The 23,932-nt window shown below is 35.5% G+C and overlaps 3 protein-coding genes across 3 annotated transcripts; 2 read left to right on the forward strand and 1 right to left on the reverse strand.

The window, feature by feature from the left end:
* Nucleotides 1-38: 38 nt before the first annotated feature.
* LOC113500210 (kielin/chordin-like protein) lies at nt 39-2,169 on the reverse strand. The gene is made up of 4 exons (XM_026880919.1): nt 2,164-2,169; nt 1,078-1,141; nt 458-574; nt 39-181 (listed from the first exon to the last, which is right to left on the reverse strand). Exons 1-4 carry the CDS (start codon nt 2,167-2,169, stop codon nt 45-47), a joined length of 324 nt encoding a protein of 107 aa, XP_026736720.1. The 3' UTR covers nt 39-44.
* Nucleotides 2,170-12,787: 10,618 nt separating this feature from the next.
* LOC113500169 (fibroin light chain-like) lies at nt 12,788-17,728 on the forward strand. Its single transcript, XM_026880875.1, has 7 exons — nt 12,788-12,890; nt 13,876-13,937; nt 14,433-14,628; nt 15,080-15,205; nt 16,052-16,149; nt 16,716-16,860; nt 17,442-17,728. The coding sequence occupies exons 1-7, from the start codon at nt 12,858-12,860 to the stop codon at nt 17,526-17,528; spliced, it is 747 nt and encodes a 248-aa protein (XP_026736676.1). The 5' UTR covers nt 12,788-12,857; the 3' UTR covers nt 17,529-17,728.
* A 1,277-nt stretch (nt 17,729-19,005) lies between these two features.
* On the forward strand, nt 19,006-23,896 carry LOC113500349. Its single transcript, XM_026881108.1, has 6 exons — nt 19,006-19,286; nt 19,913-20,090; nt 20,775-21,549; nt 21,962-22,114; nt 22,975-23,138; nt 23,318-23,896. Exons 1-6 carry the CDS (start codon nt 19,142-19,144, stop codon nt 23,649-23,651), a joined length of 1,749 nt encoding a protein of 582 aa, XP_026736909.1. The 5' UTR covers nt 19,006-19,141; the 3' UTR covers nt 23,652-23,896.
* The last annotated feature ends 36 nt before the right edge of the window (nt 23,897-23,932 follow it).

Genomic DNA, 23,932 nt, shown 5'->3' on the forward strand with positions numbered 1-23,932 from the left:
TGTGATCGATCAACTTATACAGTTATAACTTATCCACGGCCGCCTTAAGATACTATCTCCATATAATTACCTCTTATGCATATATAGTCTGAGCATTCGAGTTTTCCGTCATCGCAGAAACAGCTATTGCATTCATCGAGTTTAATCCATGGTTGTCCGACCTCACACTCGGGCGTGCCGTCTGAAACGAGTACATTTGGGTCATATACGTACAAAATACAATAATTAAAATTTATGGAAGTACGTAAAACGGAATGAATAGTAAAAAATAGATATAATTAAATAGCAATTGGTTAAAAAAAAGTAAAGCTTCATACTACTATTACCACATCTACATTCAAATCTTCTTCTAGTACATCATCCTTCACAATCTTTGAATACCCTGCATTCACTATTTATTACACTACATTACACTAATAATTGATTTGCATATAAATTAAATATGAATTTAAGTTACCCATTCGTTGCTTTATGTCACACGGCAAGTTGGTGCAATGAACTTCCCCTTCATAGCATATGCACGCATTGCAGTCATCTTTTTTTGGTAGCACTTCTCCCCATTTACATTTTGTGTCTGCAAGAAAATTGAAAATACTGATTATATTGATAAGGTGACTTAGAAATCCAGATGATGTGGTGATGGTAATTAAGGTCACTTTTTCGTTAACGAAAAAAACTGACGCTATTTACCGCTAACAGATTTAGTTGTGTTGTGATCCAGTTACCTCTTAGTCGCGTCTAAAGAAGTTTTTCTTTAAAAACATTTAATTAATTTCCGTCTCTTCTCTCCAGGATCAAAGTTTTCGTCAATACGAATAAAACGGGTTAAAAATTGATAGTGTTGTGTTCTTTTTTGCTTTAGTACCAGCTCCATACATTATCATGAACATGATATAATTCATGAACATTTCTGCTTGATCGAAAACCAGGAAGTGAGTTCAACATTCAAGGTTAAGTAACAGACAAAGAGATAGATAAAAATAAAAAAAGCTTGTAGTAATGTAAAATAACACGTTTGTCTTAGGCTCAAATATATGGAAAGAGGCTTTGACATAATAGTTAAAAAAAAGAAATAACCTTTCGTTGTATTGGATGAGATTAATGCCGTAGTATCTCCTGAAGTTTTTGTAACACATATTACCTGAAACAAAGCATTGTCATGTATATTTATAATATCTATATTTTTCTTGTTCATGTATAGTTGTATATTTTTCTAAACGCACATAACGTAGATACATAAAACTTCACCTAGTGTCCGAAAAAAACATGCATCATACAAAATATTAACCCTGGGTGCAAATCCAACCGAAAGTTTTGCTGTCAGGTTCGAAATCGAAAAGAAAATTGACAATTTCGAAATTGTATTTGTAAGGTAACAATGATTGATTTAATCATAAAGTACAGTTTTCAAAATATGTAAAATATTTAGCTCGCTTTTCTGTAAACAAGATACTAACGGAAATCTAGATAATGCATTGTGTAATCCTAAATATTTTACTATTAACCTAAAAGCTATTAGCTAAGCTATGTACATTTCAACAGATAAATCTGATAGTAAAACATCATTTAACAAATATGACAATAAGAGGAATCAAAATCCAAAGAGAATTAAAACGCGACACAAACTAACTAACCCCTAAGAGCGCTTTATCTCACAACAAATTAATTACAACGCATAAAATAATTATCCTTTATCTTAAACTTGTTGATTCAACTGCCAAAACAAAATTGCTACGAAAGATGCAAGACTCATCGGAAAATTCAACATGGCGTCGGTATATGACGTCACAACGACGTATGCACAATGTTCAATGTAATTTATTTCCATAACAGTACACACGTTGCTTACGTACGATGAAGTTTATCTAAACAAAGAAATTCGTAATTAATAAGGTTTTGGCGTCAGTAAGACTGAAAAGTTCCAAAAAAATTTTGCTGGCATAGCTGAAATGCATTTTGCGACCTTTGATCACGATATATTGAAAATTATTTCCTTGACTAAATGAAACTACGTTCGTTTGCAAATTTATGAGCGTCGTTATTCTTCAAAACTAAGTGAAGACAGTTAAACTGAACAACAAGTAACCCTGCTCTTTCTCTATACGGGAGCCCAGAGACCAAATTTACCAACTACAATGACTCTTGGTCTACATATCCGCTCACAGCCATGACACAGTGATCCAATAAAATGATTAAAATTACCTTTTTTTCTTTGAATTATTTCCTTACTTAACTTCATGTAGGAAACAAGTAATCGTCATGACGATTATCGATTACTAGCTGTTGCCCGCGACTTCGTCCCCGTGGGCAGAAGATATAAGTTATGATTTATACCTGCCCTATTTTTTTCACATTTTTCATTGTATCTTCGCTCCTATTAGTCGCAGCGTGATGGTTTATAGCCTAAAGCCTTCCATAATGAATGGTCTATTCAACACAAAAATAATTTTTCAATTCTGACCAGTAGTTTCTGAGATTAGCGCGTTCAAACAAACAAACAAACAAACAAACAAACTCTTCAGCTTTATATATTAGTAAGTATAGATTGATGACAAACTTCCAGCTGATCAGGGCCATGTGATCTATATATCGCAATGTTACAAAATATGCATATGCATGCAAAATTTCAATTCAATCGGAAACCAGGAATTAGGTCAAATTTAACTTGCTAGATTAGATTGTATACAAACGGACCGGTGAAACTAAAGAAAAGTTTGCACATAAACAGTTGCTAAGCAGAGTTAGTGTGAAAAATTTAAGGAACCTCGATGTGGTTCCAAGAAACAAAAATTGCATTACTTCCACCCAAATTCAATTGGACTAATAAGTGTTACTTTTGGAACTTAAAAGAAAAAAAAGATAGGAACCCAAATCGCCACCCTTCCCCGCTTCTTAGAAAAGATACGGCGCAACAAATACTGAACACTTTGAAATATTGTTTCTGAACCGACCAATGTAATAAGAATTCATTTCCCCAAAATTACATAATAATCACATTATATTAGGCATTTAACAAGCATCTATTAAATTATTGATTTGTCACTCTGTACCAATTTCACTAAGTATAACGAGCAATGTAATAAGAAACTTATGTACCTCACAAAACATACTCGTAATTTAACTATTCAATTTAGTAATTCTCCTATATTACACCACTACTACACAACCTTACAATAATGACAAGATATACATTGCAGATTAAAAAAAAAATGATGAAAATCAAGACAATGTACTGTAATAAGAAGGAATGTATGATTGAGTGAGGGATTAGCCCTCTTATAGTAACCCATCCAGACATATTAACCAGTTGTACAGGTATCCAGACTATGTTACCTAAATAATTCAACAATGGAAATAAAGCATAGCAAAGTCTTCCCTTGCATAATTTTGGAAAATGCAGCACACATTAACCAATTAAAAAAAAAAACAAAAAATTCCTAACACTCCATAAAATCGAAAACTTTAACCGATGGTTGTTTAAACGATATATCATAGTCCTCACTCTTTCTGTTCCAAACCTAGCACAGCAGATTATCGACAAAGTCTACGCAAAATTCTTATTTTATCAATATGGACATCTAGAAGTAAGTCCGCAAATCGTGACGATTTCGTACGATATCTTACCAAAAGCGTTCGCAAAAGATTCTGCTTAAAACTGACCAGTACACGTACAATATAATGTACGTACAAGGTCCTAACAAAGCACTTATGTGTATGTGACTCTAAGGCTATTAATATAAAGGCATCTTACCCATAAAAGAACACAAAAGTGGAACTTCGGCCAATCCATAACGATGAATATTCAAGTATATTTGGACTCACGCATGAATTGCAATATAGTTTTCTATTTATACGCTTAAATTAGAATCAACGTAATGACTGTTCGCTCAACTTTCATTAGAAACAATTACATAAACATCGCAAACATTTATGATAGATTTCCTTTTCAGCAATCAATTTTTAACTGTAATTTTTTAGGGGTAAAGTTGAAAATTGCTTGCTATACAGTTCATTACCTAGATTATTACTGGCTTCACACTCTTTTGTAAAACACAAATTAATTTTCTTTAAAATGTTATAAAGTAGATAAACTAGTTGTGGTTATGTCCAATTAAAGGAGTTTGTCTGTTTATGTTGTTTCAAAGAATTATTGTTAGATTTTTATGAACAAATAAAAATGGAATCTTTAAAATCACGTAACTTAGTTCTTTTTGAGTAAACAAAAACTACTTTCTGTTGTATTTTTAGTGATGTTTAGGAGTAAACCTGACTTGGTTGTAAAATGATGGTTAATTTTTAACTGACTTCTTTAAAGTGCTATGGACGGTAAGAAGTTAATAATTTATAGTACCATAGTATTTTACAACCAATAATTACATAAGCAAATTTTTCTGAATGTTTTTCCTCTTTACATATTGCTTACCATTTTATAGCTTTGTAATAATTACAAAATACAAGTTGCCAAAACGGGAAAGGTTTGACCATTTATTTTCGATAAATGAAAATAAAATTTCAGTAAGGCTTCTTAGCTGAATACTATCAACCTAGGCATATCTATTTTAATTATAATGTTACATACACAGAAAGCGCTATATTTGCGATTAAATACAAATGATACAACAGCAAAAAGTCCAAACCCTGGTACTCAAACCTGCGCCGTCTGACTTCTGATACTGAAGAGAAATTTGAATATAATGAAATCTTTCCTAGTCCAAATAACATAGCGAACATTTCTCAACTCAGAATTCAATACCCACAAAGCCGTCTTCCATCTATAATTCCAAATTAGTTCTTATCCAAGGCATTAGAACAATTTGAGGCGGAATAATCCGGACTTCCTAGACATCTAGTTAGACTCCCTGACAACTTACTCCCAAATGACTCACTCGCTCCCACTTCTGCAACTCTGAAAACCTAATTGGCTGAACTTTGAAGACGGCGTTATTCGATGAGCTCCCTAAATAGTCACATGATTAGCAGACTTTTGATACATTTTGAGGACTTGGACGAGGCTATGAGGATCAAGTTCTGAGTTGGCGCTATCATATGTCCATGTTTAATGACAGTTCTTCTTACGGGTTATAACGTATGCAATACTATTTTTTCGAATTCATGAGCGTTATCACTTGATAAAAATTGTGAAAGTATTGTGAGGAAACCTGCACACTGAAAATATTAGAAAGTGTATTAGGCCACGTCAAAGGTCTACGGACGGTTTAACACCTTTAACTCTGTGACACCAGAATGTCAAACATACCAACCAAAAAATGAAAAATAGCCCTGTAACTATGGCCGTAAAGTAGAAATTTGCGTGTTTAGTCTTTTCTGGCGATAAACATGACGAAAGCAATACTATGGTCATGCATGCATGGTAGTCGCATACTTGAACTCTTGTTTTGGGTTCTCAACTTTGGAAAGCCTTTTGTTTTTTTTATAGAGGAGCCGACCCGACGCGATATTGTACTATCATTTTAGAACTTCTACTGTATGTTATAAGTAATTTAACACATAAAGGTTATAACTTAAAGAAATGTTCAATCTTAAATGTCAAATCTTCAATTTCATAAGTATTGACGTCGTATGATGTAATGAAAATCGATACTTGACAAAAGGATATAAGCATTATTTTCTTTTTAATAATGGTTCTTATACTAATAGACATAAGATTGAAAACTCCTTGCATAATAGGTCATTGTTCATTCCTGAGGTCTACTGCCACCTTTTACCGTAATATTATTGCAGTTGTGCCAGCAAACCTGACCGTCTCTCTTGTCTAAAACCTGGAATTCAACCTCCCCTTAACAATGACAACATCCCCTTTGTTTAAGGCTAAACTCTTACGTGAATTGAACATGTTATTGTACGAGCATGTCCCAGTAATCATCGGTTATTGTTCTGTTAATGCCGACTGAGTAAACAATCAACAGTAACGATACGTGACGGCATAATTACGACACGTTTCATACAACACCTGGGGGCCTACTACTTATACTCGAAGTTATGTTATCGTAATTGTGTAAGCGAGATGGCGCTTTTCGCCGCATAGTGCAGTCTCGCTTCTGCAATTGGAGCGATATTAAGAGATGATGGTAGACCCCCTAATTGTTACTGAAAAAGGTTAATGTTGTCGTCTATTGTTTTAACGAAAAGTCAAGTTATGTTTAATATTATAATCAAATTACTAAAGCTTTTGTTGTTAAATTAATTTACCTATGTTTCTTTTTTAGTTTTAATATTAAGATAAGAGGCATTATTTATTTGAAGATAATCCGTCACCACGCTTGTGAAGTTCGATTGGTATACAAATATGTATTCTGAACTGTGCTGTGGATATCAGCCATCAACCTATCAAACTCAAAGTTCAAAATGCAAAAATATCAATTACAGAATGCATTGCATTGGGAAAAGTGTATATTTTAGTAGATAATTAGGGTGTTTGTTTTGCAAAGTCAATAAATCAGTCAGTTTGATCCATTAGAGAAACATACTAGTAGTATTAGTATTAACTATTCCTTCGACTGATAGTAGAGAGTTGATTTGTACAGAAACCAATGACTTTACAACCTATTATATATCTTCTACAGGTCGCTGTCCTTACTCCTTACTCAACAATTTAAAATCTGTTTTGGCGAATACCGCGATACCGTAAACATCTTCGCGTTAACGTTACCCTTAAAAGGGCCAATCAAAATGCAGTACACATCATCCGACCAGCCAAGCTCAGCTAGTTGACAGAATAGTTTTCAAGTATTACATGACGACGACCACCGTGGTCGAGTGGTGTACGCACCGGTTTCAAAGTTTCGATAGCTCTGAGGTCCCGGGTTCGATCCCCGGTCGGTACAATGTACAAAAACTCACATTTCTACATTGTCTCGGGTCTGGGTGTTTGTGGTACCTTCGTTGTATCTGAATTCCATAACACAAGTGCTTCAGCAACTTACTTTGGGTTAAGAACAATGTATGTGATTGTGTCCGCATTTATTTATTATTGTATCATCTACGGTTTGTTGACAGGATACCAATAATTACGACTTAGAAGATAAGCAGTATTATCAGATCAGTGTGATTGTTACCTTCACGGCTAAATTGCGATTCAGGTGAACACAAAATTGATTTTAATTGACTATTAGTGAAAATTCAAGCATGATTAGTACAGTATGTAATTTGTGTTCGTAATTATTAGCGCTGGGATTTGAAATTATAGCAAAATCAAGGATCAAGTTTTCCTACGTCCCCAAACGTCTTATAGCAAATTCACCATTATTTCTTTGAGTTATAAACACATAATCCTTTTTAGTTAACAAAAGACATAAGAATCCACGCGCATTCGACATAACTCGGTAGACCAGCGCCGGTGGGACCATCTTTTATGTGCCTATTCAATATAAATGGATTCTTTGAAGTGAGTTGAGGTGAAAGATGTGCCATGAGGAGGCCACCAATCTAGGTAAAAGGAAAAAGTAGCAGCTAGGCTGAATATGGCGAACATCAACCTTAGCGTACCTATAAAGACAGATTTGAATCAAGTTCACGTTTTTGATAAGAATGTTAACAAAAAAATATGTGATTACTGAAAAAAATATTGAGGTATTTTTATATTAGATTAATTATTATACAGTTTAATTGTCTACAATTGCAGTCTATACTGTACGAATTTTACAAATAACAGAGGCAAAAACTAACGCAAAGTACTCGTAGTTTGCACTTAACTTGACTTAAGTAAAACCCTCCTTATCCAAGCAACTGAGCATTGCAAAAGTAGTTACAAAACAAATTATATTTCGTTCAAAATTAAACCCGTTCAAACCGCTTCCAAAAGAAATATTTTTAAAGATTTTTTTATTTAAAATTATTAAAATGAATCCGTCCGTAGTTTGCTGTTCTTGAACAAAGAGGCGTAGCAACAACTGTTCATGTTGGGCCATAAGTACCGCTATCTAAATTACAAGAATGAGAAATAAAATGCAAGATTTTGTTGACCAAAAAAATACTCGAATCGCAAATCATTGTGAAGAAGCTAATGTAAAAAAAAACTTTTTGTTTACTGTGCTTTGATCGTTTTTATTGCGACTTGCAAGTCAGAAGATACCGTCGAGATTGTTTTCTTATTGTATAACGGAGCTCCTATAGCCAGCTTCATTTCATGGTCACGCAAAAAATTCAAGCTTCAATACTATACTATTTAGCCTTACAAGATAACCGGAAAGTGGGTATTTTGTTCTTCACTTCAATCTTATAATAAAAAGCACAAACTTTGCCTTTAACAACAATCACCTATTGCAAGAAGTAAACCAAACCGTGTTACAATTAAATTCTCAAGATGTCATTTACGTCAAGATGGCGTCATTTTAATTTCTCCACCGCTGTTCTTATGGCCCCATCTCAAAAGCAGCAGTTAATAAATAATTTATAGGCAGTGTCTGCTTATCTGGCTTCGTGTTATTTCTCACTGTTCACTCCTGAATTATTTTTTCAGCCATAATAAATCCATTCCTATTTATAAAGGAAACAGTTATGTTTATGGAATGAGGATTAAAATTTCTTTAAATTACTTTTGAAATCATTCGTTTTCCTCTTTCGGAATCTCGAGGTCGTGAGTGATTTTTTCCTGACTTTTCACTTCACAAAAATATTGTTATCATTTAATCACAATAGATCTTTCGTCCCGGAGCAGCATTAACTGAACGATTTCCTATTGCTACTTTTTTATTATATATTGTAAGCATGTTTTTGTTTCTCGTCTATTTGTTGCTGGCTACCTATTACTCGCGGCTTCGTCAGACATATCGGTTCGTTACCGGTATATTAGATATAACTGCAAAAACATCAACATCCCTTAACAAAGTCGGATATGTAATCCGGGTTAATCCAAAATATCAGCTGCAATTGAAGTGATTTAAGTCAAATTTTGTATGGAGTACAAAATTTGACTAAAATCACTTCAATTGTTTGGGCGTAAAGAACGTTACAATGAAGTAAGTTTTGCTGAAGTTTACACTGTTGATACATATACAAAGCATATTTCACAAAAAAAGGAAAATAATAATAATTTAATGATAATTTTACATAATCTAAATATGTAGTCCTAATCAAATCCTTAACAGGAATGTCAAGGCATGTCATAGCTTCTATGAATAGAGCTGAGCTCACTAAGTTATAAGAAACTTAATTTTAAAACTCACAAATCGACCTTAATTTTCCCTCAGTTTCCAACTTGAATACCTTGAACCATCCCCTCAAGCTCTATATCAGTAAAAATCCTCAAAGAAATTGAGTCGACAACTTTGAATAAGTATCTAATCGTAAAGAATATGATGAAAGTATTCACAAAGTGTTCCCGACAAAAGTAACAATTTCCGTTCCACGTTTAGTTTCTTTGTTTGCCAGTCCTCGTTTGCAATCACAAAGTAGATCCCACGGGGAGACAGGATTATCTCCAGCTTTAGCTGAGACTGGAATCAGGTGGGGGCGGAGTCCCACTGACAGCGAGGAAACGACAATACCCTTAAAAATACAAAGGGTGATCGGACAAACTTGGAGATATTTAGGCGTAGATAGTAATGTAAGCTGCATTTATAAGATAATTTCGTTGAGAAAACGATAAAATTTATGAGAATGACAGAAGTCACGTACAAGCACTTTTTCTAGTGATATATATGTAGATTAGAGGCGAAAATTTGTGCGTATGTATGTGTGTTAATTACGCTCAAAAGGCTTTACCAATTTTAATAAAAAAATATATAGCTTTAACCTTGATGCATTGGAATTAACACATAAGCTACTTTAAATTCAAATGCGTTAGGGAAGACCAATATTTTGGCAGATATCAACCTCGACGTGTTGCCACAGGAAAAAGCTAGTATAGATATATTAACGTCTCGCTGTCACTGTGACCATACCTCAACAAACAGAATTTGACTTTGTAAGACTTCAATAATACTTTGTCGAGTGTACTGTTGTTTCATAAATCTGCGACGTTTCCGAATCTTATGTAAAATTGTTTTGTAGGGACGCAAAACCGTGTTCATATTGTTTTATTACTATTCAGAGTGTTTCTTGACATTCTGATTTATTGCCTATCGCTCACTCTGTATGGAGGTGTAAGGCTTTAAGGTTGGTTGAGAAAATAGGTCAATAGTTGACGGGGACGAAATAATTTGGATGGTTTTCAGAATTTGTTAGAGGAACGAAAACAATGGCTTTGGATTTGTGATTTTTGGCCATAGCGGCTAGTTTCGCAAGACCATCTCATCATCATCATCCACAGCCTTTATCCTCCTACTGCTGGGCATAGGCCTCCCCTTTCTCGTACCAATTTCTACGGTCCTATGGTAGCCTCATCCATACTCGACCTGAGACGTTTATTATGTCATCGACCCATTTTGCAAGACCAGCTGTTGAGACATATTATAGTGCACAAGCGTGTGCGCCCACACAGATCCACTTACTCTTTCCATTGCTCTCATGGCTCGATGGGATGGAAATCCAACACGACCAGAGAAAGATCAAGCACAGTACGCTCATTTTTACGTGCTTTCCAAAATAAGGAAGTCATATTTATTTCACGATACTAACAACCACTATTACTTCTATAGCATTACAAAAAGCTCAAAATCAAATCGCAAAGGTACATATACAGTACAGACTGTACTTAAAAATAAAACTGTAACAATCTCGTCAAACAAAACTATTAAAGTTCAACATCTAGCTTAGAACATTTTAAATCCATCTACAATGTACAACTCGGGTACATTTGTAGCGATACCATCGTAATAAAGATAATGGTCACATGTTTAAAGTGATCATAAAACGGTACATAGTATTTTAGTGTCCATCGCCGGTGATGTTCGTGTCTGCTGCCTTACTGCAAATGACGAGACTGCATTGAGTGATAGTCCACGCGTTGTGGCCGTTAGGTTGACGGCGATGAATAATCTGTTGTTTTAGAGATACTTATTGGCACTATATTCCATTAATTAACCCAGTCTATGCTGTCTACTCCTGTTCCAAGTTGCGTTACATTAAGAACTTGTCCACCTTCCACCTCCAGTTATTACTGGTCTCTTAATAAGTCTGAGCGCCTAAAGACTGACGCAGTTGAAAAAGTTAGAGAGAGCTACACACCATAGAGCAACATGTCTCTTGTATTAATCTCGACACTTTCTCACTAGCCCAATATTTGAGATCGATTTTTCTTTCTAATTCATTGCAAGGTTGTATTCACGACGTGCAGGTTCAACAATAACGCAAGCATGTCAACTAATTTCACTTTTTCAACGTTTTATGTATTTTCTAAATATTACCCCTCTACTAACAGACAGCGAAGAAAGACAACCTGAGGAATCCTGGATGAAATTATGCTATCTGAAATCGCCCAGTGAGCAAGCGTAGAGATCATTAGATTTTCTTGCCTAGCAGTGGGACGTATATAAGCTATACGGTACACAGCGGTTCCTTATACTTAATCATCGGCCTAGCCTTTTCCCAACTATATTGGGGTCGGCTATCAGTCTAACCGGTTTCAGCTAAGTACCAGTGTATTACAAGGAGCCCTCAGGCTACTCAACCCATTGGGTTGAGTAGGTCAGAGAGGTAGTCGCTCCTTGTAATACACTGGTAGTTACCTGGGCAACACGATGACCCTTGGTTGGAGTGGTTGTCAGACTTTTCAAGCTTCTGACTACCTGTAACGACTGTCACAGATGTAGGAATAGCAGCCGGGACCCACAATTTAACGTGCCTTCCGAAACAGGGAGGAACTCGTTATGACAAAGAAGGCCACCCATCTACGGACGAACTGCGTCAAGCATAGCTTAACCTGTGATCGAGTCACTTATGCGGTTATAGCTTAGCCACGAGCTCTCCCGTATACTTAATAATAATATTTCTTATGCATGAGTAACCGCTGTCTTCACGGCCCACAAGTCAGCTCATAACACTTTCCAGTCACTCCAGGATGGTTCCGGAGTAAAACGACTTTGTTGCGTCATTTCAGTTTCAAAATTTCAGAACGTGCATAATATTACAGCGACCATTATCAGATTGATTTAGATAGAAGAGCGAACGTTCGGATGATATTGCAAAATGATGAGCACTTAAATTTTTATTGCGGGTTGCGATGAAAGTTGTTTAGGTAATATTTGTACCCAACAAAGTTTCGGCTTCCTATATATGTACTACATGATTCGAAAAATTCTAAAACGGTTTTTTCATTTAAAAAATATCAGTCGATCATATTCAGTAGGTAAGGACCGATTTTATCATTAACCTTTATCATGCACGATTAAATTTCAATTAAATGCAAAGGCAAGAAGACTAACAAGGACTTCTTTAGATGCGACTTCTAATGGGACCAAATAATGATCGATTTCTTTATAAATCATCGTAATATATATGTCGAACTTTTAATTATAATACTTCAAGCAATCGTAATTATCACAACCTTCGTAATAATCCCGTCTTTGATTATATTTGCTTAACAAATGACGATGGTTCGAATAAACATCTCAATTAAAAAAATATTTGAATAAAGAATTCGCGATAATGCTCGCTCGCATTTGTTATATACAAATAAATCAACAAAAGATTCATTTAATCGCTTTGTTATTTGTCCAAACTTTATACGACACTTGAAAAAATACAAATTATTGGATTTTGAACTTTATACGGTTGTGATAAGTTCGGGGAGGTGAGGAAAGATGGTGGTATTAAAGTTGTTGAGTTCACAAATCGTTTTTATTTGTTCAGATGTTGCATATTTTGTATCATTGTAGCGTTATGTATATATAGAGGGTCCGTATTGACAATCTCGTGTATAGTATATTATACCAATTGGTCGCAAGAAGACCATCAAGATGTTGCCAGTTGTTCTATTACTCCTCGCTGCAGTAAGTTCTTTTCACTATTTTATTTCTTGCCTATATTTGTCTCGTTTTCCTGCAATTTAATTGATCGTGGCGAGATTTAATGGGAAAGTCCCCAAAAAATAAAAATAACTGAAAAATACGGACAACTAAGAAACAAAGAATTTAATAATACATGGTCACAACAACAGCTATAGCGATAAATTGTTATAGATTATTTTGGATCGGCTCAGAAGTCTTCGAAAATGATTTTTTACTCTTCGAAATATATTTTTTTCTCGCTCTAAGGACAAAGACAATATGTTATACCAGTATGTTATGTTATTATGTTTCTGTCCTACTGATTCTAATTTTCAGATGCATACATTTTTTAAACTCACGAGACTCTAATAATTTAGTAACAATAATGAGTTATACTGGTCTAATAGCATAGTAAAAATATTAAAAGATAAGGGTGTTGGAAAAGTCTTTCCATTTTCGGTTGTTTTGTTCAGCAGTTTCCATGAATATATGCATTCTTGAATCGGACAGCTCTCCGAACGAGTCCAAAGGCATATCGTACAGATACCGTGTGTATGACGGCCCCCTGATATTCTGCTTTAAATACGACAGGTCCTTTCGATTTCCATCACGAAATTTAAATTTCATGGAATATTTTCATACATCAATTTCGTTTTATCTAGGAACAAACAACGCGTTTCTTTTTTGTTAGTCTTGGTTTTGTAGGATATTTAATCTGTATTTTTGCTAAAATATAGATGACGACTATAAATAAAAATGCCTTTCAGTAAGATAATTGAAAAAATAAAATACTGATCTGTTACTGGAGTTGAAAAATGACCATAATAACTCCACTAAGAAACTTCAAAAAAATCTAGATTTTGGATTCCTTGGATTTCGGGAGTCTTGTCCAGTATTTTGATCTTGAAGCAACAAAGAAAGCGGAAATTGGATGGTTTTCCAAAATGTTTCCTTAACTTGATTCCGTGCTTTTTGTTTGCTTTTTTAGAGCGCCTTGGCGAACCCCTTTGGTAGGGTTAATCAAGTATCATACGACGACGTCGGTTCCAAGTAAGTAATTAAATAGTCATTTATTCAAAGCTATAGAAGAATATGAACAAGAGAAGTCAACATTAAGAATAAATCTTCTCCATGCTGACGAAAGAACGCAATGGAATTTGTGGAGATATAAGTAATTTTTCAGCCTTGGTTACCGATTCCGAAGACAATACTCAAGATTCTTTGCATACATCTACTATACGATACTGCTAGTACCTACTCCTATCGCCTATCCCATAAACAGTTAATCAGTATAAATATGTATTTGCAAATATGCTACAAATTTATATTTACGTTCAAAACAATCAATCACCTTTATAACAAACATCTGATTTTACAACTTGCTGTACAACACTCTCTCCATCACTTCTAACTTTTAGTGTGCTTTCAATTACACCAAGCTTAAAACTGCTGTAGAAGCAGAACACGTTTAAGTTTGACGTATCATCTTACCCCTCAGCAATCCTTCCTACAGATCGTCACTTACTGACATAATTTATTTTACAGCAGCGTCATCGAGGGCATTCTCGACAGCGTCGATGGTGGAGACCTCACCTTCAACATTTTGACTTTCGAAGCCATCATCAAAGACCTCGTCAGCTTGCCTGACCCCCGCAGCCAAGCCCTTGGTTTCGGTCAAGCCATCGCTCTGGTCGGATCCCTCGCCACTGGTATTCCCGGTGACGCTTGTGCTGCTGCTCAAGTGAGTACTTAATTCTAGGTGATAATGAATCAAAACCTTAACTGCATGACATATATTGGTAACTATAAACACTTTATAATATAGCTACACTTTGTAAAACTTAGGTAGATAAATGATATGAATAGTCATTAGCCTTTTGCAAATTTTCATTTTGTGAAACGCCCGCGAACTAGAATGATATTCCTTACTACGTGAGTCCTTTTTAGAAAGATAAGGACACTATTATAATATGTATAAAACATTATTCCTCTAAACTATATGCAACAAATGCCTTATTAACTTTACTAGGGCCTTATTAATTCGTTTATCAACAAATACATACATGGGAGAAAACCGTCATTAGGCAAATAATAACAAACACCTCGTGGGTCATTTTAACTCTAACATTCGCTTAATCTTTTATCTTTTGTATACCTTCACCTATTGATTTGATAATTTTGTGTGTTTCCAGTTCATTGACAATTACGTCAATGGAGTTCGCGACGGCCAATCCGTGTTCAACTTCGTCAACAGTTTGGCATCACAGATCGACCTGGTCGCCCAGATCTCCAGCGACAGTAACGCACTTCGTTTTGCCGTAAGTACCAAGTTGATGTTTCTTAAACTTAACCTTATTCCATGGAAATAAGAGTACTATCAGTAAATATTGGTACCTTAACGAACAAATACAGTTGAATACGTATACTATCTCATGATATACTAAGATATAAGAATCTAGAATCTGTTTTTGGCTCCTTTATCTTAAAAAAATTATAAAAAAATATCAACTTATATATAACAATAATCAGTCTAAATGGAGCCTTATACAAAATAAATTTCTAAACTTCAAATGCCACCTGTTGACCAAAATATCACGTTTATCAAATGTGTGAAGCCAAAAAGGTTTACCAGCCAAAATTCATGTTTCGCCAATGACTGGCAAACGCAATGCATACGTTATACGATATCCATCTATCATAACTAGGATCATACATCAAAACTGGTGCAACAACGTCCATCGCCTAAACAATTTCGACCAATTGTTATTGATATAAATGATTTCTCTCTCGCGTTTCGGACTATGATTAATTGTGAATGTATCGACAGTACCGGTGATGTGAAATAGTATTTTGATAGTCCGTGGTGCGATACTTGAAGTATATAAAGGGAACTTTTTTGCAGTAAGGACCAAGTGACGTCATTTTGTCCAAAAAGCAGCATTAAAAAAGGAAACGTTCAATTGACGCTATTCAAATATAGCTAGGTATATACGTACGAGAATAAAAAAAACTAGCCAATGAAAATATATACTGGACAAAACAAATCGAAATTAAAAAAATCAAAACATTGACTGAAAGTAAAATCTTATGTTTGTTTTTTTTTAACACATGAGATTTGCTAATAATTTCGTTATAACAATACTGTACGATTAACATGCTTTTAGACTGGACCCCGCGGAAACTGCAACGGTGGTGGCAGAAACTACCAATTCGAAGCAGCTTGGGACCTCATCTTCGACTCCGCTACCCCTAGCCAATTCAAGTAAGTACAATCTTCTCGAATAATGCTTTACAACGAAATGCAAAGCCAACCAATATTTTGCTCCAAATTTAAGTCAGTCGACAAAGAAAACTAACTTACCAATCTTCCTCATCAAGTATTGTAAATATATAACAGCAAGTTTTCTAAAAATCTATTCACACTATGGCTGGATACAGCTATACACAGCAGCCTTCTAGAGCCAGGCTACACATCTCCAGTCGACCAGGGTCAAACTTTACAGCAAACTTCACTATTATCCAAAATTGCACTCAGAATTTGATGCAACTAAACATTTTTGTTGCCTGTTTGTCGATTTTCAACGTGGAAAGATGTTTGCACGGTGGGAATGATAAGTTTTTTTTTATGTGAAGCTTGTGTCTGATCTCACTGCTAGCAAAAGGCCCCCATTTCTCTTCATAATGATTTAATCCTATTCATCTAACATGCGTGTGTTTAAAATTATATTATGTTTATCATTTGTCTAATATACATAATACAAGCTTTACTTAGTGGTCGGACTAGAATAGATTTGTTTTGAAACTGATCTTCAATTTCGTTTTCCTCAGCTACATCAACGAGCAGTACTGCACAGCTAAGCGTCTGAAGTCTTCTGTCAACGTGAACAGCAACAACGCAGCAGCCGTCATCACCGCTGTCAGTCTCCCAGTCGTCAACAACATCCTCTTGAACTCCCTCAATGAAATTACTGCTGTAAGTGTTGGAAAATAGCTCCTTTTTACTGAAACCTGTTAGTTATAAAGTAAGACATCGTTATCCTAGTGATATGAACACTGGACTGCCAATTCTAAGGTGTGTTGGCCCGATCGGTTAATTTTCGTAACACAAACAAAGTAAGTATGATCACTTGCTAAATACGTTGAAGAAGAACATCGACAGCTAGCACATTTGAGATTCTCTCAAGGGTATGTGTAATGCTACGTCGGAGTTTAAATTTGGACAAATAGTTAAACATTATCAGTACGATAAGAAAAATTCCGCATCCCGTATATACACTACTGCATGGATAGCCACGCGGTTGAGTTTACCACGCAAACTAACTGTGCGCGACGTGTAGAAAAAGTGCTTGTGTGATCCACGAAAGCTTGTTCCGAGTCCGTCATTGCGCATGCAACTTGAATGTTTGTGAAACCTCCCGCGATAGACGGGTTCAATCCTTAGTGCGAGAGGCGTTTTTTCTTTTTAAACAAGATGGTTTTTTGTTTTATGAAATTACAGTACATCTATAGAATGATTCAATAATACTATGTTACCTTAAAATGTGTTATTTGCAGTTCGCTGGAGCCGTCGGCCAAGGCAACGCAAGAGCCGCCGCTGGCGCAGCCAAGCAAGCCCTGCTTCGTGCTGCTTCAAGCTACTAATAAACATCCCAGTTTATTCTAAAAATAAATATTTATTAACATATACACACAAATACATAACTCGAGAACAATGAACATATTATAAATATATACTCATTATATTGTTAACACAAACTCCCTTTTCGGAACTGTTTTGATAATACCTTTATATGATATTAATGTTTATTTATATAAATACATGCTGATGTTATATCACAATGGACTTGGCTTTCATTTTTTTGGCAACGATTTAATAAAGATGTATCCAATTTTGTTTTGCAGTTATTTTTGTTTGATTTTTAGTATTAGTAACCCCTTTCATGAACCATGATGTTACACAAGTTCTTGTAGAATTTTCTTCTATATTGTGAACCAGATGTATTGTGCCAAGTTCTATGGTGATCATAAAACCCTGGCCCTGATTGTTATACTGAAGGTCGTGGGTTCGATTCCCGCTCAAGACAATTTATGTGATGAGCATAGCCCTGTTTATAATAATAGTAAAGTTATTTTAGGTTAAATACTTGTTAAAGGAGCCTACATTTAAACATTCAGTCCACCATGGCACTGCTGCGGGAGGACTTTATGGAAAGGAGACGGAACGCGATACTATTAGCTGCGTCTCTTTTCCACACAATACTCACAACACGTCCTCATCCTGCCGACCCGACCCGTTGTCCGCGATTTCGTCCGCGCTAACTTGAGTTTACAGCGCGCGGTGGTTTTCGTGGTCCAATAAACAATATTTGTGTCAAATATGAATGCTTTGAAAGTTTGACACGCCCTTTGACTTAAAAATAGCCTATGCTTCTTCAGGCTCTAGATTGTACCAAACTTGACTGTGTACCAGATTACAATCGGTTCATTAGTTTTGTCGTGAAGGCGAGACAGACAGGCAGAGATACTTTCATACATTTATAATATTATATTAATACTAGCTCTTGCCCGCGACTTCGTCCCCGTGGGTAGAAGATATAAGTTATGATTTATATCTGCCCTGTTTTTTTCACATTTTCCATAGTATCTTCGCTCCTATTAGTCGCAGCGTTATGGTTTATAGTCTAAAGCCTTCCTCGATGAATGATCTATTCAACACAAAAAGTATTTTTCAATTTGGACCAGTAGTTCCTGAGATTAGCGCGTTCAAACAAACAAACAAACTCTTCAGCTTTATATTCTCTAATATATAAAATTCTCGTGTCACGATGTTAGTTACCGTACTGATCCGAAACGGCTCAACCGATTTTTACCAAATTTTATATGAGTATTCAGTAGGTCTGAGAATCGACCAACATCTATTTTTCATACCCCTAAGTGATAAGGGTTGCTCACACTAAAACAATTTTTTTTGGGCCAAATTGTTTGTTTTTTTTATAGTGTGGCATTAAAAATACATACAACTAGAAAAAAGAATATTCGGCAAAACAACGTTTGCTGGGTCAGCTAGTATTAGTATAGATAGACAATTTGGACCAGTAGTTCCTGAGGTTAGCGCGTTCAAACAAACAAACAAACTCTTCAGCTTTATATATTGGTATAGATTCCACTCATATCGTAGATAGTAGGTAAAATATTTCATTATTCCAAAACAGTTTTAGAATTATTGAAGGAAAATTCATCATATAAACATTGGTATGAACCGTTGTTTAAACTTTATCCTCTATACCGGTCAGACGTTTGCAGTAGGTCGCGGTGTAAACAAAATGTTTTTACTGTTAGTGATTTATTTACAACTGGTTGTGTTGCATACAAGTGTTTCTCAGGAGTACCGCTGTTTTGGTAATCTTTTCATTCTACGCTTAAATATTGAATACTAGCTTTTCGAACGCGGCTTCGCCCGCGTCGAGGTCGGTTATATCGCGCTTCCAAGAGAACTCTTCAGAAGTCCGGGATGAATACTATCCTATGTTCTTTCTCAAGGTCAACTCTATCTCTGTACCAAATTTAATTAAAATCGGTTCAGTGGTTTAGAAAGCGTAACAGACAGACAGAGTTACTTTCGCTTTAGTGGGGATAAGTTACGCACTAAATGTACACTATACTGAGAAACTTTAAACGTAAACTGTCATGTTAGGACCTCAAAAATGTTATGTAAACATTGTAGTTGTATGTCAAAATATAATAACTTTATGGTTCTTCTAGCATTTTTTCTTAATCAGGGAGCATAGCACCGTCTCCTAGAGTTATTGCATTTGTTGAAAGAGACAAAAGTCCTTCTCCGTGTATTGCGCTGTCACTCTTACACGTCTGCAATAATAATATTTTAAGACCTGGTTGTTGGCGTGAAATGATTCTCGTAGGGAGTCTGTCTAACGCGAACCAGGATTTCCATCTCTCAACATGCAACTAATTTTATTTTCCTATACTTATCAATCAAATCGGTAATAGGGATTTTTTCTTTTCAGACGACTCATATTATTTCCAAGACGAAATCAAATTGATTGAGGTCAGGAAGGGGAACCTGATTAACATCTACAACGAATTGAATGCAGAGTTCATTAGGAAATGTCATTATTATTATAACATATCTTCTTTGGTACTAAATGACAACACAATTTCTACTACACGAGCCCTAACATACAAGTAAGATTTTTTTAAATAGTCCAGGAGCCTAGCGTCACTTCTCAAAATAAGACTGCAAATGTGCAAAAGGGACGTCGCTCTATACTCTGTAGTTCGCTGTCTCTCTTCTACAAACGCAAGTCTTACTTTGAGAGAGGAAGTCGTTGTAAATATTAAATATGTCCATCGAAAAGAAAATATCTTTAATTTTCGTGGATAATACATATTTTCGCCACATATCCGATATATTATGGTCCTGTAGCTGAATAAAAGCCTCTACTAATATAATGATTGCTTTTACAGAAGTCTATTATATTTGAAACATATAGAAAGGCGTTTACTTCCGAAACTAGTTTGGTTCGCGATCAATTTTTGTATCGATTTGGTTCCGTGGACCTAACGCTAATTCGTGCAGGGCCACGTAGTGGAACTAAGCTCCATCGACAGCTCACGACGCTGATAACACTAGATCGCTTCTTTGTTCCTCTTCGTTTGATGGTATCATCGCAGGACCGAATTGACAACCAAACCCAGTTAGAATCAAAAACATAACCAAACCAGTTTTGGAAGAAACACTGTTGTTTCATAGTATAATAATCCGTAGTTGTTTAAAATTCATGTGGTTTTTTTTTGTTGATAAATACATAATTTTAGACGGGACTTTCAAATACAAACTCTAACATAAACTAAACATTTTCATTTCAGATATGTAATTAATCTTTTCACTCAGAGCATACACGAATATGGCGAACCTCCAAACTATGGTTATGATAAAATTATGTACGCCGGTGACATAAATAGAAATGAATCTTTTTGGCCTGAACTTATAGACGTACATAATAGCAGCGACCCTAAATGTGTTATCAACAACATAACTCAAAAGCATGACTGCTATGGAAATATCAAACTAGTTAGCAAAGGAGTTGCAGAGGTTAATTCTAATGACCTATTCAACTTTGTATCATCCATCGAATTTGTAAATAATGAAGTGAGATCAAGAGAAAGCTGTTATACGATTTTCGAAAGTCCAACCCAACTGAACAAAGTACTCCTTTGCTTAGATGAAGGACCAGACAGAAGCATTGTCATTGAGATCACACCTTTGAATCTTGTAATAAGCATGAATTGTACAAGAATATTCAAATCTGATAACGAGAATTTCTTGGCTGTGCTGGCTCCTAAACCGTTTAAAATCGACACTGATTACAATTTAGTACCTACTATTTTCTATGAGACGCCATACCTATCTGTGAATGACGATACGACATTTGTTAACGCGATTCCTCTGGTACCATGGCAATTGTTGAAATATGTTTATTTGGAGTTCCTGAGATCGATGGGTTGGCGCCGTGCGGTCATATTTTCAGATGATTCGTTTTATAGCATTGAGTTTGAAGCTGAATTGACTCAGCTGTTTAATGAAGAGAAAATAGTTTACACTGTTCTACGGTGTTATGGAGCTGGTTGTAATGTGCCTGAGGTTATTGTAATTTATGACTTTATTTAAGACATAGCCTTGTTTGTACCGTACGAAGAGTCTCATATTACCAAGTTCAACAAATCAAATATTGTGTTGATATGAAACTACTTTTACGGATTTTATCGCGTATTAATTTTAGATTTTAGTTCCCGACGTTTCGACACCTTTGCAGGTATCATGGTCACAGGCAGACTGAGATGAAGTTCGTCTTGACAGGAGATGTTGCTCGTTCTACCTTCTAATATCTGTTACTAAAATCTAAAATTAAACCGCGATAATTCCGTAAAAGTAGTTTCACTTCAATGTCTAACATTCGCGTAAACCTAAGAAATCAAAGATTGTGCTTAAAATTGTGATAGTGCATAAAAATACTTAAATTAATTCACACTCAAAATGATTCATATTTTTACAGGTCCGAAGTAGTCTGATCAGTGTTGAAGCAACTATAGTTATAGCTAATGTAGAGCAGGAGAACGCTAAATATCTGCTGCGTACAGTTACCAATATACCATATGTATCAGATATCATATGGCTGGTAAGGGATCTGCCAATGTACATACTCCAAGTAAGACGATACTTATTTCATTTCCTTCGTAATTAGTAAGTCCTGGTGGATAAGACCACTTGTTTTAGATTATATCAGATCAAGAAATGAAGTTAATTAAGAAAGGTCGAGGAGGAGCTCGTGGCTAAGCTATAACCGCATAAGTGATTCGATCACAGGTTAAGCTATGCTTGACGCGGTTGGTCCGTAGATGGGTGACCATCTTTGTCATAACGAGTTCCTCCGTGTTTCGGAAGGCACGTTAAATTGTGGGTCCCGGCTGTTATTCCTACATATTTGACAGTCGTTACAGGTAGTTAGAAGCTTGAAAAAGTCTGACAGCCAGTCTAACCAAGGGGTATCGTGTTGCCCAGGTAACTGGGTTAAGGAGGTCAGATAGGCAGTCGCTCCTTGTAAAACACTGGTACTTAGCTGAAACTGGTTGGACTGGTAGCCGACCCCAACATAGTTGGGAAAAGGCTAGGCCAATGATGACCCGACAGAAAGGTCGAGTAAAACTCTGTGCCTCACTCTTGGGCACAGTATTCTTACGATTGTAAGGAATTGTATGTATATGTTACCCATATTTGTATAACTCCACAGACAAATATAGGGCTCTGTATCTTACTACTACTAATACTCTTAAGTTCTCTGTATTCTATTTTTATCTTTGTTTTTACAAATAATACATTATTCTGATTGTGTGTACAAAGCGTTAAGCATTCGGATCGGCAAATTTATTTAAAATGTATTATGATAATGTTTTAAACATTACTTTTACTATAAAATTGTTGAGTGTGAGAAAAGTTACAGTCCCAAAAAGAACCTGAAATCACAACGTGTTTTTTAATTCTAATGGAATTTTAAATTGCCTGTTCCAGTCGTTTCATCGGTCAAATGTTTTCTCTCTGTCTTTGGCTTCCACTCGCCACAAACAGCTCAGATGCATGTACAACGACTTGATTTTGGACGGTATCAACAGAGTATGCCAAGCCCACAGGCATCTTAGTAATCCAGGAACTGAATTAAGAAAAACATTCTATAGGTCAGTGTATATCGTCTATTATAACCGATCCTCATCAAATATCTTGGGTTTCTTGACATTAAAATATTTAATAATTCCATTATCGAGTTCAGCATTTCTGCAAGACACGTTTGGAGTCATCTCATGATATTTTCCACATTCGTCGCCTAATCATAATTCGTTACTTTAAATATTTACAGAAAATTTGCTGAGCAAATAAGAAAAGAAAAACCAGAAACGGAAGAAATTGTGGGATATGTTCGTCAAGCCTTCAGTCCTGAGGACGTATTAGTAGTTTTGATCAACAAAGATGGTGTCAAATCAGTATTAAAGTTCAGTAACCCGTTCAAGGGCCAGATATCTGATGGTGTGAACTGCGTTATGCGGAGTTACGACTACTTCCGTCCGTGTCAAGATGTCCTTATAATTGTCTTTATGTTTGTCATCATTTTATTTGCGACCACTCTACTTTTGATTACCTGTTACTTTCATAAGACATCTCCAATTCATGGTTTTAAGTATCGTCATTTTTAAATGACCATCGATGGACTATTTAGATGAGATGAATTGGACATTTAGCGAGGTCCAAAAATTTTCAATGGATGCAAACGCGTGGAAGTATAAATACTATATTATCATCCAAATACCATTTGAATTTTTCCTTGAGGGTGATTTATCGGCAAATCCCTGGACAATTGTAAAGTACAGGAGTTATAGATTGATAGCATATTAATTGTTAATATGTAAAATAAGCGAATTTTAGAAGTTTAGAACAAAAATTGTAGGTGTAAATGATCTGTAAAATACTACATATT

The sequence above is a fragment of the Trichoplusia ni genome, chromosome 13 (assembly GCF_003590095.1).
Source record: "Trichoplusia ni isolate ovarian cell line Hi5 chromosome 13, tn1, whole genome shotgun sequence".
Taxonomy (NCBI): Eukaryota; Metazoa; Arthropoda; class Insecta; order Lepidoptera; family Noctuidae; genus Trichoplusia; species Trichoplusia ni.

Bases quoted from the DNA above. Each gene is read 5' to 3' on its own strand.
- LOC113500210 (XM_026880919.1), bottom strand. The intron at 575-1,077 runs GTTATTTCTTTT...ATTTTCTTGCAG, and splicing joins CTCATCCAATACAACGAAAG to ACACAAAATGTAAATGGGGA. The intron at 182-457 runs GTAACTTAAATT...TACTCGTTTCAG, and splicing joins TGACATAAAGCAACGAATGG to ACGGCACGCCCGAGTGTGAG.
- LOC113500169 (XM_026880875.1), top strand. From the start codon at position 12,858: ATGTTGCCAGTTGTTCTATTACTCCTCGCTGCA. The intron at 12,891-13,875 runs GTAAGTTCTTTT...TTGCTTTTTTAG, and splicing joins TTCTATTACTCCTCGCTGCA to AGCGCCTTGGCGAACCCCTT. The intron at 13,938-14,432 runs GTAAGTAATTAA...TTTATTTTACAG, and splicing joins TACGACGACGTCGGTTCCAA to CAGCGTCATCGAGGGCATTC.
- LOC113500349 (XM_026881108.1), top strand. From the start codon at position 19,142: ATGAACCGTTGTTTAAACTTTATCCTCTATACCGGTCAGACGTTTGCA. The intron at 22,115-22,974 runs GTAAGACGATAC...TGCCTGTTCCAG, and splicing joins TGCCAATGTACATACTCCAA to TCGTTTCATCGGTCAAATGT. The intron at 23,139-23,317 runs GTCAGTGTATAT...AAATATTTACAG, and splicing joins TTAAGAAAAACATTCTATAG to AAAATTTGCTGAGCAAATAA.